Source organism: Gallus gallus, chromosome 2 (genome assembly GCF_016699485.2).
Source record: "Gallus gallus isolate bGalGal1 chromosome 2, bGalGal1.mat.broiler.GRCg7b, whole genome shotgun sequence".
In the NCBI taxonomy this organism is placed as follows: Eukaryota; Metazoa; Chordata; class Aves; order Galliformes; family Phasianidae; genus Gallus; species Gallus gallus.
Genome location: NC_052533.1, coordinates 14322745 through 14338833, shown reverse-complemented (window position 1 = coordinate 14338833; position 16089 = coordinate 14322745). Strand labels below are relative to the sequence as shown.

The 16089-nt window shown below is 39.7% G+C and overlaps 1 protein-coding gene across 6 annotated transcripts in view; it reads left to right on the top strand.

The window, feature by feature from the left end:
• The window catches only part of ZEB1 (zinc finger E-box binding homeobox 1), a 105993-nt gene that overhangs the window by 72891 nt on the left and 17013 nt on the right, over positions 1-16089 (top strand). For all 6 annotated transcript variants that reach the window (XM_040676250.2, NM_205131.2, XM_015281304.4 and 3 more), the window contains one exon: positions 12643-12843. Coding sequence is in view for 4 of the 6 variants with exons in the window: in NM_205131.2 (NP_990462.2) it covers positions 12643-12843 (201 nt within the window). In the remaining 2 variants the exon portion in view is untranslated. The remainder of the gene's footprint in view (positions 1-12642; positions 12844-16089) is intronic.

Sequence of the window (16089 nt, the reverse complement as noted above, 5' to 3'; positions counted from 1 at the left end):
TTCTTGTCTTTGCACTGAGTTCTGTTTTCGTGGTCTGAGAGCCAATGGAAGAATGTAAGATGAGGGAATCAACCCAAGAGAACATCATATAATTTATAGAATCATAGAATCATAGAATTACTCAGGTTGGAAAGGACCTCAAAGATCATCAAGTCCAACCACAGCCTAACCTTAGTACCCTAGCTCTAACAACCCTCTGCTAAATCATATCTCTGAGCACCACATCCAAACAGCTCTTAAACACATCCAGGGATGGTGTCTCAACCACCTCCCAGGGGAGCCTATTCCAGTGCTTAAACACCCTTTCTGTTTTTTATTTGCATCCTTCTAAGGCGAAGGGGGGTTCAGCTTCTTTTTGAGGCAGATTACTTGGTGTCATTGTCTCATGCAGCCTCATGGAGCATTTCAATAAAATAGCACCACGTATGGAATGATCATTTGCCTCTGAAACAAAACATTTTTATTTCTATGGCAAATACTTCTACTGGGGCTTATTAGTGCTCAGCTGTTTCTGCAGTAGCCTTCCCAAAGGGAAAGTCTCTGTCTTTTGGTGTCTGACAGGTGCTTCTTTCTGTCTTCGGTATTCATCTGAAGTCAGGCTCATCTTGTAACTCCCTTCCTGTCTTTCCCATCCACTTACAAAAGGCTGGCAGGATTACATTTAAGAATGCCTATAACGCGTGTCTAATCATTTATGTGAATAAATACAGGTTTGGATTTTTTTTTGCTTTTCTGGGAAACCGGTCTCTTTATTTAAGCTACCCTTAGGTGATCCCTTGTTAGATTCTTCTTTATTACAGTTCATTTACCTTACATATGAATTTCAATGTCAAACGAAGCTGATAAGCTCTTTTAAATTAAAGTCTCAAAATATCTAGCTTCTTCCCTGTGTAGACAGTGAGAATTCGGAAGTGTTGGACTAAATTGCATACAATTATTCATCACCATTAGAAAGTCATGGGACATACCTGCTGCTGTATGATAAATTCCAGTATCATAGTTAAAATCTCGCTGTTATCCCTCGTGCACTGGTATTTTAAATCTTCATTTACTGGTCTCTTTTTTAACTTATTTATTTGTTAGAAACTTTTCACAAGTGTTTCTGTGCTATTTGTTGATCCTCATCAAATCTAAGTGCCTACTTTCTTGGAAATTCAGCATATCATGTAGCTGCTTACTATAAGGCTTTATTAAGAAGGGTTTTATCTTAGCTGCCGTTCATTCAGTTGACATTGTAGTAATGGTACACTAACTGAAGAACTAGTCTGCTAGTTCATCTAACTAGTTTTAATCTACTGAGAATTGAATGATACAGGTTTGTTGTTTTTTTTTATTTAGGCTACAGCATAAATTCAGTTTTTTGTTTTGTCAGGGTGCATTTGTGCATCTGAATTCCAACCAGAGGATCTGGTGTGTTCTCCCACTCATCCCTGCAATACTTCATCAAGGCTCTGATGGGGAGCAGATGCACTCTTGCTGTCAGCATGGTGTGCAGCTTTGGGAGTTTGCCCCATTCTCTCATCAAACTTTTGTGAGCCTGACTTACATTGAGATGTGGTGTTCACTGTGTTCATGAGCTATTTTAACTGGATTTAACCAGATGAGGGCTATACTTCAGGATGGGAGCCGGAGAGCTATTTTTTCAAGTTCATCTCAATGTCCAAAGGTCTGGATATAATTGCCTTTGCTGGTAGACTCAGTAGGTATATGTGAACAATCCGTGTACGGGAATGTAACAGCAAATTCGGATTACAGCTTTTGCAAGTTAAAAATGCTGCCTTTGGAAACAGGATTAGAAGTTACTTGATCTTCAAAGAATATGAAGATCTCGCTAAAGTGTGCTGTGGGCTACAGTCACAGCCCTTTGAAGTTCAGAGCTTAGCAGGGCAAGACATTTTTATTTCCTTACTGTAATGTCAGAAATATCCATTCAGTTTCATTCTGATGTGTTTAAATATAAATAGTTTTATTTAAATGTATGAAAATTCCCTAACGTAATTTCCCATTGTTGTTTTAGGAAGGTATATTTTCCTCATGACACATCTTTGGAGTATTAAACCTTTCCTTAAGCTTTGTGCTATTGCATCTTAACAGGATAAATGAGACCTTTCATCGTGTCATGTATCCACCTGTTTAAATAGAACACCAGGGAATGTCTGTCCTTGAAATCTAGTAAAATACCGTAAATCCTTCACATGTTTTTTGACTGTCTCTTTATTCATGTTCTTACATTGCAGTAGGTTTCTGGGGATGATAGTTGCTCATTATCTTGCAAAATGAACAAGCCACAGTTGTAGTGTTTTATTTTCCACTTCACGCAAATAAATGACATAAATCGTATGTGATTTAATATTTCAGAAAAAATTGAAAATCAGTAATGTGAAAAATCTGTAAGGTAAAAATAAGTGTTGTAAAATGAGGATATAGTTAAACATTGGAGAAACTTGGAATTTGTCACAGCGCTTCCAGACAGTAATTTTCTATTACTGATGTTTTGGTTGATTAGCTGTGAGTATGAATGCAAGAAGTTATGTATGTGTCATTTGTTAGTATGCATATTAAACTCAGATTATTCAAGATGCAACGCTATGTGAAGCAGACCAGATCACCCAAATTGTACGTACTAAAACTGTGTTCTTCAATGTTTTTGTTATCCTACATCTTGTTGTGTTCTTTATTTTCAGAAAAAGTAAATTAGAAATGTGTTGTATAACATACAGTATCTACAATTTAGTCTTTCTGAATCCAAAAGTCAGGACCCATATTCTGGAAACTGAAATCCAGTACACCATTAGAAATGCTCATCTGTTTTTATGTGAAATCAAAGCAAAGCCAAAGTGTGGCCTGTCGACTTAAAAGAAAATTTGAGAAAAAGAAAGGAGATTCCCATCTGTTTTGCCATAAGCAGCAAGTTCTAGTGAGGGGAAATACCTGAATATTGGGGTATTTCAGCTGATTGTTGCATCAGTGTTAACAGCTGAGCATTCTGTGTGTGACAAATTAATTTGAGCTTGAGGTTAAGGAAGACTGTCATGAAATGACATAAAATGATTGTTTCTATACATTTTTTTAAGATAATCTTAAATTCAGATCATGTTTATGCAACTTCAGTTCAAAGTTGCATCGTTTGTTGCTGACTGAGGAATTTGTGAGAGGGTAAAGAAGAATGTCAGAGCTTTCTAAGATGTGTGATTCATTATGGTGATATCTCCACCATGTATTTGGTTGTGTCAATGTTGAAGTCTTTACTAACAGCACATTATGACAGTCATAAAACTGTGGGTGTTAGAGAGAATTGCTGTAATGGACTGTTGTATATAAAACGTGTCACTGGCAGTTCCATTTTTCTGTGTCATATCTAAGAGGATCTCAAAGCTTTATAAACCTCTATTCCAGTATTTTTAGTATCTGTAAAATAAGTATTTACTGCATATAGACCTAGGTAATGGTGTTATTTAAAATCACCAGTATTATCAAAATATACTTTTCTCTAGATGTGTCTTGTGAAGATAACCAATGATACCCAAACTAACGCCACTAGATCCAGACCAACTCAGGCATGGATGGATAGTCTGTAAGTGATACTTGCTCAGGGGTTCCACAGGAGTGGAGTTATTTCATACAGCAATTGAGTTGGCGTCAGGGAATGAGTTTACAACTGATAATTTATACTCACCTGAGTTTTCGTGAATAATGCTAAATGGGCCAGCTGCTCTACATTAAAAGAAATGCAGCTTTTGAGTGTGGATGATGGTAATTATCAAACTGTGATTCAGACTTGGTCTTAATGAGGATAAATCTAAAGCAGATGTATTGCAGTTTCATTCCATTTTTGCTACAGCTGTGAACAGAAATAAGATACTACACTTTTTTAGTGCCGTGGTCAATAGGAAGGAGCTTGTAGGTAATTCGTATACATGCTATGGTATGTGCCTGGTTTATGCCTATACATCTCTAGTACAGAGTTTCTCCACTTTGCTGGTATCATACCAATTCTTGTCATTGACCACGTTCTCCCAGATGAGTACTGAGTACCTACTAATGATGAGACCCATTTTTGTGCTCATCTTCAACTTTGTGACATTTATCTGTGTTCAAGGGTTACTTTTTTACTATGGTAATAAATCTTCTATTTTTAAATGTCTGTCTTTGGGAAAGTAATTCATAATCTTACCTATCAAGTGCTTCTTTTAGTTAATGTTTATTTCATATGTGAGGAGTTTAATAAAGGAAAAAATTTCGAGCATCACAAGTGTGAACCTTGTAGAAACAATATGGTCATCATATAAATACATACAGCAAAATGCAGTCATCGTCAGTTGGAGAGGGTCTTTTGAAGAGTAAAAGCAGAGTAACTCTGAAATATTTCTTTCTCTCAGCCTTTCTTCCTTTTAGTTCACCGTTACACAGTCACTGTAGGCACTGAAAGAGAAAGGCTTCCCAGATATCTGTACATCCGTATGTGCAGAGCTTCAGTGCTCACCATGCTCGGTTGCCTCTGGGGCCATAAAGCATTGAGGCCGTGTGCTGTACCCGGCTGGGAGAGACAGCAGGCAGATGGGGGGATTCTTCTTTCCAGTCTCCAGAGTAAAGCGGTGGGCTATGAAACCAGCACTGGAAATGCAAAGGTGAACTTACCTGGGGTGAATGGGGGAAGTGAGAGTGAAAGAAAGGAACCAAGGTAGTCTTGCTGAATGTCTGAAGCTGGAATTACTGGGTGCTGCTTTTATCTCCCATAGATTGAAAAAATATATGCTGGGAGGGAGGAGGAAGAATAATCTGATTATTGCTGTTCTCTACTGTAAGTTTTTGTGAATGCTTAAAGTATTTGAATCATAGGATAATAGAGTCATTGATATTTTATTCTATCGATAGAATGATCCTATGATTTATAGTATTAAACTTACCTCAAGCTTCTGTGAAACGTCCTGACAGCAGGAGTTGACACGGAATTACATGGATTTCAGTTCCCATTTGTGGAAACCTTTCCAACCTTGGGTTATACAATGGAGGTAACAGGCAAAGGATGCTGTTAATTTTCTCGTGTACCTTTTTCTTGTTTCTGACTGTTAATTTTTTTCTTTTGCGACTTTTCCTACTATTCCCAAACCCATAAGCACCTTGTAGTAATACCATTTTTCAAATTAGGCTGCTACTGAGAATTTTCTTATTTGCATGTAGAATTTACATGAATCCAGAGACAATGGGGAGAGTCCGTTTGTTCAATAGTTACCCTTTTCATTAGAGAAAGGACCATCGTTTGAAGATACAATAAAGAAATTACCACTGCGTGTCCCTCTGTCTCACCAAAAGTCTTCATTTTGCAAAGCTGTAAAGCTTCCATTTTTAGCAGGAAGAACTGCAGAGAAATGCAAAGACTCAAAGCAGTGGGCTGAACATTACAATTCTTCAGTCACTTTTCCAAAGTAGCCCTACTAAGTCAAACATTTCAAAATCAAATATTTTTATATGATAGTCTAGGTAGAGGTATACATTTCCAAATCTAATTTTAGGTTATCATACCTGAGTATGCATACATGCATAAACATATATTCTCCTATATTTTAAAATTATCATTGGACCAAAACAGAATGCTTGCAGTGTTTGTCTATTTGCTCAGGTGATGGGTGGATAGCTAAAACTGTGTGGGTACCCCAGCAGCTCTGCCACTGGATGACCCAACATGTCCCAAGAGGTCTCTCCCCTCTAACAGATGGTACAGAATTTGGTACCAGTCTCATTTAATTGATGTTATAAAGGATGAATAATAGAAATTTTTATCCTGGAGCCTCTGCAGACAGAACCGTGTGTCCCTTCTAGAGATGTGTGGCTGCAGGTGCACACCCTTCAGGGTCTTTGTTCAGATCAGGTCGGCGCTTATTTCTTCCACTGTGCATTGATTTGGGAGCACTCTTAGGTGTGTTGCAGCCACTAACAGTCAGCCCAAGACCAGAGGAGAGCTAGTTCTGTTGAAAGACCACGTGGAAACAAGTTCATCATCTATTTGTGTCTGCGTCCCCGCTCCCTGCCCGCTCACATGGATGCAGTCTTGCTGCCCTGGACAGCGGAACCAGCAGAGATTCCTACAAAGCCTTTACAGTCAGTGGGACTCCTTTTCAGATCCCTTTCCTGATTCAGTGTTGGGCTCAGCATCCCAGAAATGATAAAAAAGTAAAATCGAATGCCTTAAGTACGTAGCTGAATAGCTGGGGATATAGGGAATATTTGTGCCCGGGGCTCATGTTAGCTGTGGGCAAAGCAGGGCGTTGGCTGAAGCCTCATGCCAGGGGTGGCAGATGAGGCAGCAGCACTGCCTGGTCACTGCTCCTGGCATTCATCCACCTCGCTAGGATGAACTTCAGCTGCTGCTGTGCTTCTGAGCAGTGTGCTACCAAACCGCCCTGCTCTGATGTAATTGTGCCTATGGGACTGAGGAAACTCTACATCTGACCAATGATCAGATTAACAAAGGCAAGCAGCAAAAATGTCATCACCAAGGCTGGAATATATTGCCAGATTTGCTCCAAGTGCAGCTTATGTCATCACAGAGCCTGGTGCCAGAGCTGCGGCCATTAGCGTGATGCTGCAGAACTGTCCGTCAGCAGGCTTTGCTCCAGGTTTTGCCAGGTCGATAAAGGAATTGAACGCAGAGCTTTGGATTTGTGACTTCAAATATTGCCTGATTTGAAATCCGTGATTTAAAATTGGCGAGCAGAAAATTTGTATTTACACCACTGACTTTAGCATGTGTTGTGTAGGCACAACCCTGCCACCCAGCCTCCCTTCCAGAGCACGTAGTAGTGCTCCAGTAGTGCACAGTAGAGCGTGTAGCAGTATGCAGGCCCTTTGCAAAGTGTCTATGTTCAACTTGCTTTGAATTGACCAAAGACCAAATAATTCAGTACCTGTCTTGGGGCGATTTATGTACCCCAATGCACTGGATTTTATGGGCTTTATTTCGTCAGAATATTCACTTAAGATGTGTGTCAGGCTGCATTTGAGTGGGAATTGGCGTTCACTTATGTGGTGTAAAAATGTCTTGAAACAGATTTGTATTAGTTAAACAAAATTATCAGAATCACGCTTAGTAGGTGTAAATATTTAGACCTGCGTTTGTATAAATATTCATATATTTATGTAAACACATGTGGGAGATGTAAGTTTGATCCCTGCAGGCAGAGGAAGGAACTGAAGCCAGTTCCCTTTTTCCTGTGCGGGCAGCTCACATGTGTGTATGTATATAAATAAGCACTGAGTCACCCTTTATATATAACATACTGTTCTGTTCTCCACAGCTATAGTGCATATACTGCTTTTAAAAGGAGAACGACTGTTCTGAAAATTGCAAATAGGTTTTCAAATTAAATTTAAAATCGATTATCTGAGAACCTAATCTGGCTTTTTTTTTTTTTTTTTTTGGTAGTTTTCTTTTCCTTGAGTGATTTAATTAAAAGCGTAATACGTTTTCCTCACACTTTCCACATAATGAGATCTCATTTTAAAGTCTTTTTGCTGCTGCGTGTGCTGCCCAGGTGATGTTTTGTGCAGCTCCCGCTGCTCTCTGCCACACCAGTGCCTGTCCCAGTGCTGCAGGAAGTCTTCCTGCTGCCCAAGGGAGGCTGGGGCAGGGCTGGGAAGCAGTGAATAATTCCACCAAGGGGATCCTGCACTGGTTTGGAAGGCAATGGCAATGTTTCTAAATAACCAACTGGTTGTATGGCAGAAAAAAATGTAGGTAGATAAAACAAATAAGTAGAGGGTACTGTGGGGTGCACTGTCCTAGCATTTTACTTGCATCATTGGACAAGGGATGGAGAAGAAAGCAGCATATGTTTCTCCCGCTGTCCCTATTTGCATCTGCATCCTGAATACTGCATGCAGTCATCTGTCCACATGTGAGCAAGGATGCAGCAGAACGGGAGAAGGTCCAGATAGGTGCACAGCAATGATGAACAGCTTCTCTGTGAGTAAGGATTGGACAAGAACTCACAGAAAGAAGGGCTGTGCAAGGAAGCACACATAGCTGTGGAGCTGCTTGCCTCAGAATACTGTGCATTTTTGCGAATTTAAAAAGTAATTAGGTAAATAGATAGCAAATGAGGCTGATAGGCATGAAGTCAATGTCTCATTTAGGAATTCCAAAGACAGTGACTGTTGCAAATGGGTGGAGAATTAATCGAAAGGCATCGACATACACTTTCCCTTTCCTTAAGCTTTTCCATGTTTCTACATCTGATGCTAACAAGGTTCTGTGTGTATTATTGCATAGAAGGTACTTATTAATTTTGAATCTGTGTGTTAAACTGACTGGAAAATGTGACAACAACAGGAAGATCTAACTGTGCTAAAGACGCTGGGCAGCTTATCGGCAAAGTGATAAAAGTACAGCATTTCATTTAGCAGTAGTAATAAACTTAATAGCATACCCCAAAATACTGCATGCTAAATTACCTGGTTTCTGCCTTTGCAGTATATTTTGCCTAAAATATTTTTAAGGCTAAAGCAAAAGAATGTATAGGTGCAGATTTTCAGTTGAAGTGGTAGACAGTAAATGGTCTCTGAGAGATTATTGTGTCCCATCAGAGCAGTAATCCATGAACCAAGAATGCCCTTCAAACAGCACAGGAACTGTTCCAGTTTGTAGAATCAAAGGTTTCTTCTCTAACAGTGCTCTTGAGTGAGTTTTCAAAATTTATTATTAGACTTGAAAGAGCTTTTAGAAGTAGGGATTTGTGAAAGATCAGAATCACTCACAGACTGTTATGGATCTCCAGCCTTTTCAGTGCTGAGATACTGAGTCCGTGCAGCTTAAGTGTGTTGATTACGCGTCCAACTGTAGGTTGGTTGTGTTAATTCTCAAATCCCGAAAAGCTTGTTGGTTTGCTTTTTATTTGTTTTTTGTTTGTTTGTTTGTTTGCTATGGAAACAGGTAGGATTTCAGATTAAGCAAGAAGATGTATACAAAAGGCAGGTAGTAAGAATTTTGGCCCAGACACTATATAAATATAGTGACTGCTGGTTAGTACGAAGAAAGAATTGTAGTGGTAAGGCCGTTCTCTCTGTTGGCTTCCATGTCCAGGTAGTACAGATTAGAGATTACAGATTCATTTCTGTTTATGAGTGCAGTTCTGTGCCATTGCCACCTGATTTCAAATTATTCCTGTATGTGTTCCACCACGTGTTTTTTTTTTTTCCTGTTGGGACATAAAAGTTTCTATCAGAATTTGAGTGTTACTGACTTAACTGGGGCATTCTTCTTGTTGGGAATGGTAAAGTAAACTAACTATTAATATTCACCTTGTCTAGTCATTCTGATCTGGTGAGTGGTGGCCAGGTTCCTACTGTCACCTATACTTGCCGTTTGGGGGAATCTTCCAATATAGTACTTGCTATGGAAAAAGTGAGTCCTGTAGGCTTTCATCACTGCAAGTCCTATAGTCTTCAGTGACTGCAGTGCTGGTCTTCTCCTTAAATTTCCTGGGAACATGGGTTTGAAATCAGAGGACTAAAGATTATTTTCCATTCATGTACCATGTATGAATTTGACTACAGATGTGTATTGTGATTTGATAGCTACATTCAACCAGTCAAGTAATATGTTTCTCTGCTTAACCTTAACCTGTATTCCATTTGAACACATTTCTTTTTCAGTGAGAATGATACAACATCACATGTGTTTCCAGCGTTCAGGACTCTAAAAGTACAGAAAGCAAAGCTCATTTTCTGCAATTCACTTTGCAGTTGTTTGCAATAAAAATAAAAAAGAAGCAGTGAAAGTTTCAACCACAGACACTTATTTATGGTTTAAGAATCAGGACAGTGTAGCAAGAAATCAATCAACAACAATAAAAAAATATGCTTCATAAGATGTATTTCTCATGTGTCTTTAATGATTGTTTCATCTTTATTACAGAAGTAGTAATGATATAATAATTGGTATTTATTTAAGGGCCCTCAGCCATTCTTCATGCCTTACCCTCCAGATCTTTCCCAATCTTTGCAGCCCTCCTTTGGATGCTCTCTAGTTATTTTATGTGCTTTTGATATGGTGCTGCCTGAACTGCACCCAGTGCTTCAGATGAAGCAACAGAATGGGACAACCCCTCCCTCTCCTGCTGGCAGTGCTGGGCCTGGTGCAACCCAGGGCACGGGTGGCCCTTTGACTGCTAGGGGACACTGCTGGCACACATTCACCTTGCCATCAACCAGAGCCTCCACATCCCTTTCCATGGGATCCTCCAGTCTGCATACGTCCAGGGCTGCCCCATCCCAGATGCAGAATCCAACACTTGTTCTAGTTTAATACCATGTGGTAGTGGACTGCCCAGCCTTCCAATTTGTCCAGATCTCTCTGCAAAGCCTCTCTACCCTGCAGTGAGGGAATGCCACGCATGCACCAGTGTGCTACAACGTAATGGGATTTTAATTTCAATTAGTTAAAAATACAGAACATTACGGAGTTTGATTGTTTTTAAGACATCGTTTCTATTAATGTATTCTTTGAAATCAAACACTTGACTTTGAAAGTCAAGCATTCGCAAAAAGTTGGAAAATGTCAGAATGGAGATTGTTCAAAGGGTTTTAATTTGTCCCTTGCATGTATGCATAATGATAAGATCTTTAATTATGCGATCACATAAATTTTTCACAAGAGGAATGGTGCTCGGAGAATGAATCAAGGATGTTTATTAAAGGAAGCCCTTGTCTCCAGAACCCTTGCCTTAATTGCTGCAAAGCACGGTAATTGAAGTAGAGGGCTGCAGCAGTCAAAAGCAGGCCCTCTGAGGGTCTGAAGGCACCACTGGGAAGCTGGATTTCATTCTCTCTCTGTCACGGAGCAGTTAGGTGGTTTGGGAAGGTCCCGTATTCTGGAGGTGATCTGTTCCCAGGTGCCACCCCAGCTACCTGGGCTTTGAGCACACTGCATCTGGCCTGAGCACCTCTGTGCTTTGGACGTGTGAATCACTATAGGAACGTGAAGTCTTCTGTAAAGTGAGACCCCAGAGGCCTTAGACGGATGTGGTAATGCCAGAATTGCTGACAGAATCCTCTCAGTTTTAAGTAGTCAGTTTCTTGTCTGTAAAATGGAAACACCATCGCCCAGCTATGGCAAGATTAATTAAATGCTTTCAAGCATTTGTGCTGAATGGCTCGGAGGGAAATACCAAACACATAACGAGGGCTCTGGTTCTGGCATGCTTCCTGTAAAGGAGGCTTTGGGAACACCACTGGCTGATGGGACTGAAAGGAACATGTGGGGTCGGTGTGATTTGAGATGAGGAGGCCGGATCCTCGCAGCGCTGGGCCTCAGAGTCAAAGCGTGCTCTCTTTCTGATTAGTTTTTCATCTTCCCTGCAAAACACTTTAAACTTAATATAAGGAGCTCTACTTAATTTCCCAAACCAAACAGGGAAATTAAAAAAAAAAAAAATTCAAGAATTAGTTATCTTTGTAACTGAAATCTGAACATTTACCTGTATATATAACATATATCTGCATATATATTGCATGTGAATTTTGATCTCTACTGTTATTCATCTCCTTTGCCTGTGGTAAAAGTCTGTGTGTCAGGGTTTTCTAGTCACAGTCCTCCATGTGTAAGCATCACTGCCAACAGGACAAAAGGATTTTTCCATGTCCTCCTTGTATTTCTTGTCTGTTCTTGACCTTTTTAAAACTTGCATTTACACTTTTCATGCATGGAAATTCATAAATCTCTTCTGCTGTGGTGAGGGTGTCTATGCATGTCTTACCTTTCACACTACGTTACCTCAGTACCTTTTTACTTTGCAGAATCCGTTACAGAATATTAAGTGAGAATCAATTTCTTGATAGAAATGGGTCAAATACGAGTATTTAGGCAATTTTATCTAGATTTGTTACCTTGGAATAGCTTGATACCATGAATTAGGGTGCATAGTACATTTTTCAAATAATGCTACATGTATAAAATATGGAAACATGATTATTTTAGATTCAAAAGGCTCTTTTGTCATGCTTATGCATATTTGAGATGGGACATTTGTCTCCCAAATGGGGAGGAAATGAGATAGCGGCTTGTCCATTCATAATGCTACTCACTTTCCCTGCTTAAATGCGTTTTTAAATGACTAGACTATCTTTGAAAAAAGAAGGAAGAAAGAACAACTAACTTCAGAAGAGCTGGAGTTGAATCTCCTATTTATCTGCATTAATAAGCCGGGTTCACGTGAGACAACCAGTCTGTCTTGTGGTGTGCTGGCAGTGCCAGTAGGCAGGGGTTGCAGAGTCCTGCGGCTGTGTGCATCTCAGCTGTGGTTCTGCAACCACCAAAGGGCTCCCGCAGCCAGGGAGCTCTTTTGATTTGGTCGTTGGTAACTATAATGACCTGGTGCAGCCTCATGCTGGGCCGCATGTGCTGCAGTCTCCTGGTTCCTGGCCGTGGCAGAAGCCCAGCGGCCTGCAGGTGCCTTCTCCTGTGCCGCCATTATGTCCAGGTTGCTCTCAAGCTGCTGCTGTCCACATAGGGAAAAAAAAATTAATGATGTGACTCCATAGAGATGCCCTAGATGTAGCTTCTGGCTACAGCACTGAAGGCTTTGGAGTTTTCTGCAGTAAATTAAGAGTGTATTGATCAGTATTTCGCTTTTTGTCTGTCCACAGTCACCAATTACAATAACGTGATAGAAGCAAACTCAGATTCAGATGACGAAGATAAATTGCATATAGTGGAAGAAGAAAGTATAACTGATGCAGCAGACTGCGATGCAAGTGTGCCAGAAGATGACTTGCCAACAGACCACACCGTGTTACCAGAAAACAGTGAGAGGGAAGGGAGCACAAACAGCTGCTGGGAAGATGAAGGTACGTTCGTTTTCACTGATGGTGCTCTGTAATGTTTCTGAGAAGACTGGATAGAATTTTTTGGTTACTTTGTTACTGAAATGATTAGAAGTGATAAACATGTAATTATTGTGCTATACTTTATTTTCTTAATAAATGAAAATCTTCTTCTCAAACGTGCCATTTTAATTAAGATTTGTTGACTAAAATGAAGCATTTGAATCAAACTCTACTGTAATTGTGTAGTGAGAATGAGATTCTCTCTGCCTTGGTCATTGGTTACTCAGCCAGGCTTCCATCAGACAGATGACTGTCTTAGAGGCTTACTGAAATTACTGTAAATTTCTTATGTAAAAATGACGAGTTCTGAAGCCCCTTTTGTAGCAGCCAGGAGGATTTTTTTTATCTGATAGTAAGGTTTTTTAAAATAGATTGTTTGAACCTCTGGCAAAGGCTGCGTGAGAAAAATGAAGGCTAAATTATGTTTCATGGAGCTTTGATTTGCCATGGTAAAACTCTATTTACTTTTTTATGGCTTTCATTGAAAGAAAGGTGCAAGCTGAAAATCACATCATCAGTCCTGGTTGTACATTAGAAATCCTAAGAGTAGAGTATTGAATACGTGATCTTCATCTCAAAGGGAGCAGTGCTGGGGTAGTGTCAGTGCTGTGCTGACACTGTCACTGAGAGTGGCAATTGTCTTTAGAGAACATGCAGTTTCAGTAAGTTGTTTTTTATCATTGGATTAGTACTGAAAGTCCCTACTTGTAGTTGGACTTGGCAGAATGGGTTTTCTACACATTTCTTCGGTTCGCAAAAGCACGAGAATAGGAACACACGTAACATCTCTTGATCAGATTAGTTTCCTTCCGTTTCCAGTCATTCTAACTGAACTTCTACAAGACCTTCAGAACAGGTGGTTTAAATATAAGGTGTGTATCTCCAGAGGTTTAACTGAAGCAGTCACGCCGGTTTGAAGAAGTGAACCACGTGTATCCGGCACCAGCTGCTGGCGGGGTGCCAGCATTCGTGTGTGCAGTGATGCTGTGATGTGAGCTCTTTTTGCTGTAGGTTAGACTAAACCCTCTGCTACAATTAAGAAAGGAAATGTCAAACCCCATTGACTCGTTATGTTAATAAACTTGAAAAAAATACTAGTTATGTATTTGAGTATTTAGGGAATCTGGAGATCTCAGGCCTGGAACTAAGCTAGGTTTGAAAAATTAACAGTTAAAAAAAAATGTGCCAGCAGTGAAATAAACTTTCAGAACCAATGAAATTATGTTTACGTGTAAGGTCCTTCTGGAATTCAAAATACCTTTAACATATAACATGTTAGGTTGAGCTTACGTACAGTAGGATTGTGTTCTCTCAGTGTGATGGATTGCTAGTGAAGGCTGCTGCACTATTTTGTATTAATTACATTTGAGGGGAGGTTAAATGTTCATGGCATCAACTTGACCAAGTTTTCTGCTTACAACCAAATTTTCAGTTTTTCTAGTGAGTTATCTTACCCATCTCCGGATCCTTACAGTCAGCTTGTGACATCGTGGTAGTGTCATGTATGGTGGAAATTAGCAGCATTTAGCTCTGAAAGTCCCCTGTATCCCTGAGCAGCAGTTCAGGAGAAATGATCGGATGCTGCACAGAACAGAGCCAAGTAGTGCTGCCATGCTGAGGTGTCTATGGCAGGGCCAAGCAAAGCTCAGTGGCCTTAAAGAAGCCATTTTTCACTTGGTTGTGGTTTCTGAGTGGCTGACTAGATCTAATTCGATGGCTCTACCGGGTGCTGTAGAGATGCATAAGAGTGTGGCTGTGTGTCCGTATTCCCACCCAGTGCAAGGAACTTGCTCAGTCCTCCTGCTGCTTGCCAGCAGTAGAATGGAACTTGCTAGAGACACTATAATTTAAGCCCCTATAGGTAATAACTTACAGATAGTAGCTCTGTTCCTCATAGTCTATTTCATAATGGGGAAAAATCACAAACTTTTTTAGGAAGAAAAATAGTGTAGTTGGTATCATAAATATTTTTAAGAAATGAAATTTTGGATTTGAATTTTCATTGCCTGCCATCGACTGCCATACGTATTCTGAACAAAGCCTGTGGTACAGGAGCCAAAAATACAATTACTTCACAGTCAGTTATTGACTAATGTTTTTTGTACTGTGGAGAGTTTTTTTTTCAGATGCTAATTCAAATCAATGAAAGATTTATGTCTTACAGTTTCCTTTTTGCCTTTTTTGTTTGTTTGTGACTATCTGCAGATAGAACTTCCCCTCCTTTCCCTCGTAAGTCTGGTGGGTTTTGTAAAGGTAGACCAAACTAAGAGTCTTTTCCTTTAAGGAAGCCATTTGTATCTGGGAAATCAAGCTTGACCTAGGATTTCTCATCTCACATATAAAGGAGGAATTGGCTTTTCCTATATTTAAATCTGGTTCGTTCTGCAGTTGTGACTGAGCATGCCAAAAATTTTTCCCTGCACTGAATGAGAGTGAAGTAATGTAAATAAAAATATAACAGTTGGCATCTTGGATCCTGCCAGTCATGCATTCTAGCATCTAAAATCACGTAAGAGTCTTTCTTTGCTCTATAGGCTCTGAAGCACGTACCATCTCCAAAATAAAGCTATGACTATTGGCTGCTACTGACTGCTATGCTGTTTGCATACAGCAACATAGTGTACTAACAGATAAAGGAGTGAAAAAAATGGTACCGTTTCACTGTATACTCCAAAGCCTTTCTATGTTTCTCTGAAGAAAGGGAAAGTAGCGTGCAGCTTTGCAGACATGACCTGCAAATCATCAACTGTTTCCAAAAACTGCTAAATGAAAATAATGAAGTAAATTTAATATTTTTATGATACTCTGTTTTTGGAAAATGATGTTCAGTGTATCAGTTAGCTTCATTTAAATAGCTCATTCCATATTTGCTGGAGGAACACACTGTCCTAGTCTTTACCTGTCTTCACCTGTCTTCAAATGCTGCCCTAATGTCTACTGTGTAGTGTGGCTTCCTTTGAAAATTTAATTTCTTTCACGGTAAAATATCTCTGTGGTTCAACCAATTATGCTGGAGAAATGTGGAATCCATATTTTTTAAAGTAGGTTGTCCTTTAATGCAATTAGAGAAGTGGAAAAAAAATGCTGTAGAAATAGCTCCTCAAATACATTACACTTGTGGGTATGTGGTTCTGTTGTGTTTTGTTGTTGTTGTTGTTATTGTTTGAGGGTGTTGGTTTGGAGCTTTATTTTTTTATTTTTTATTTT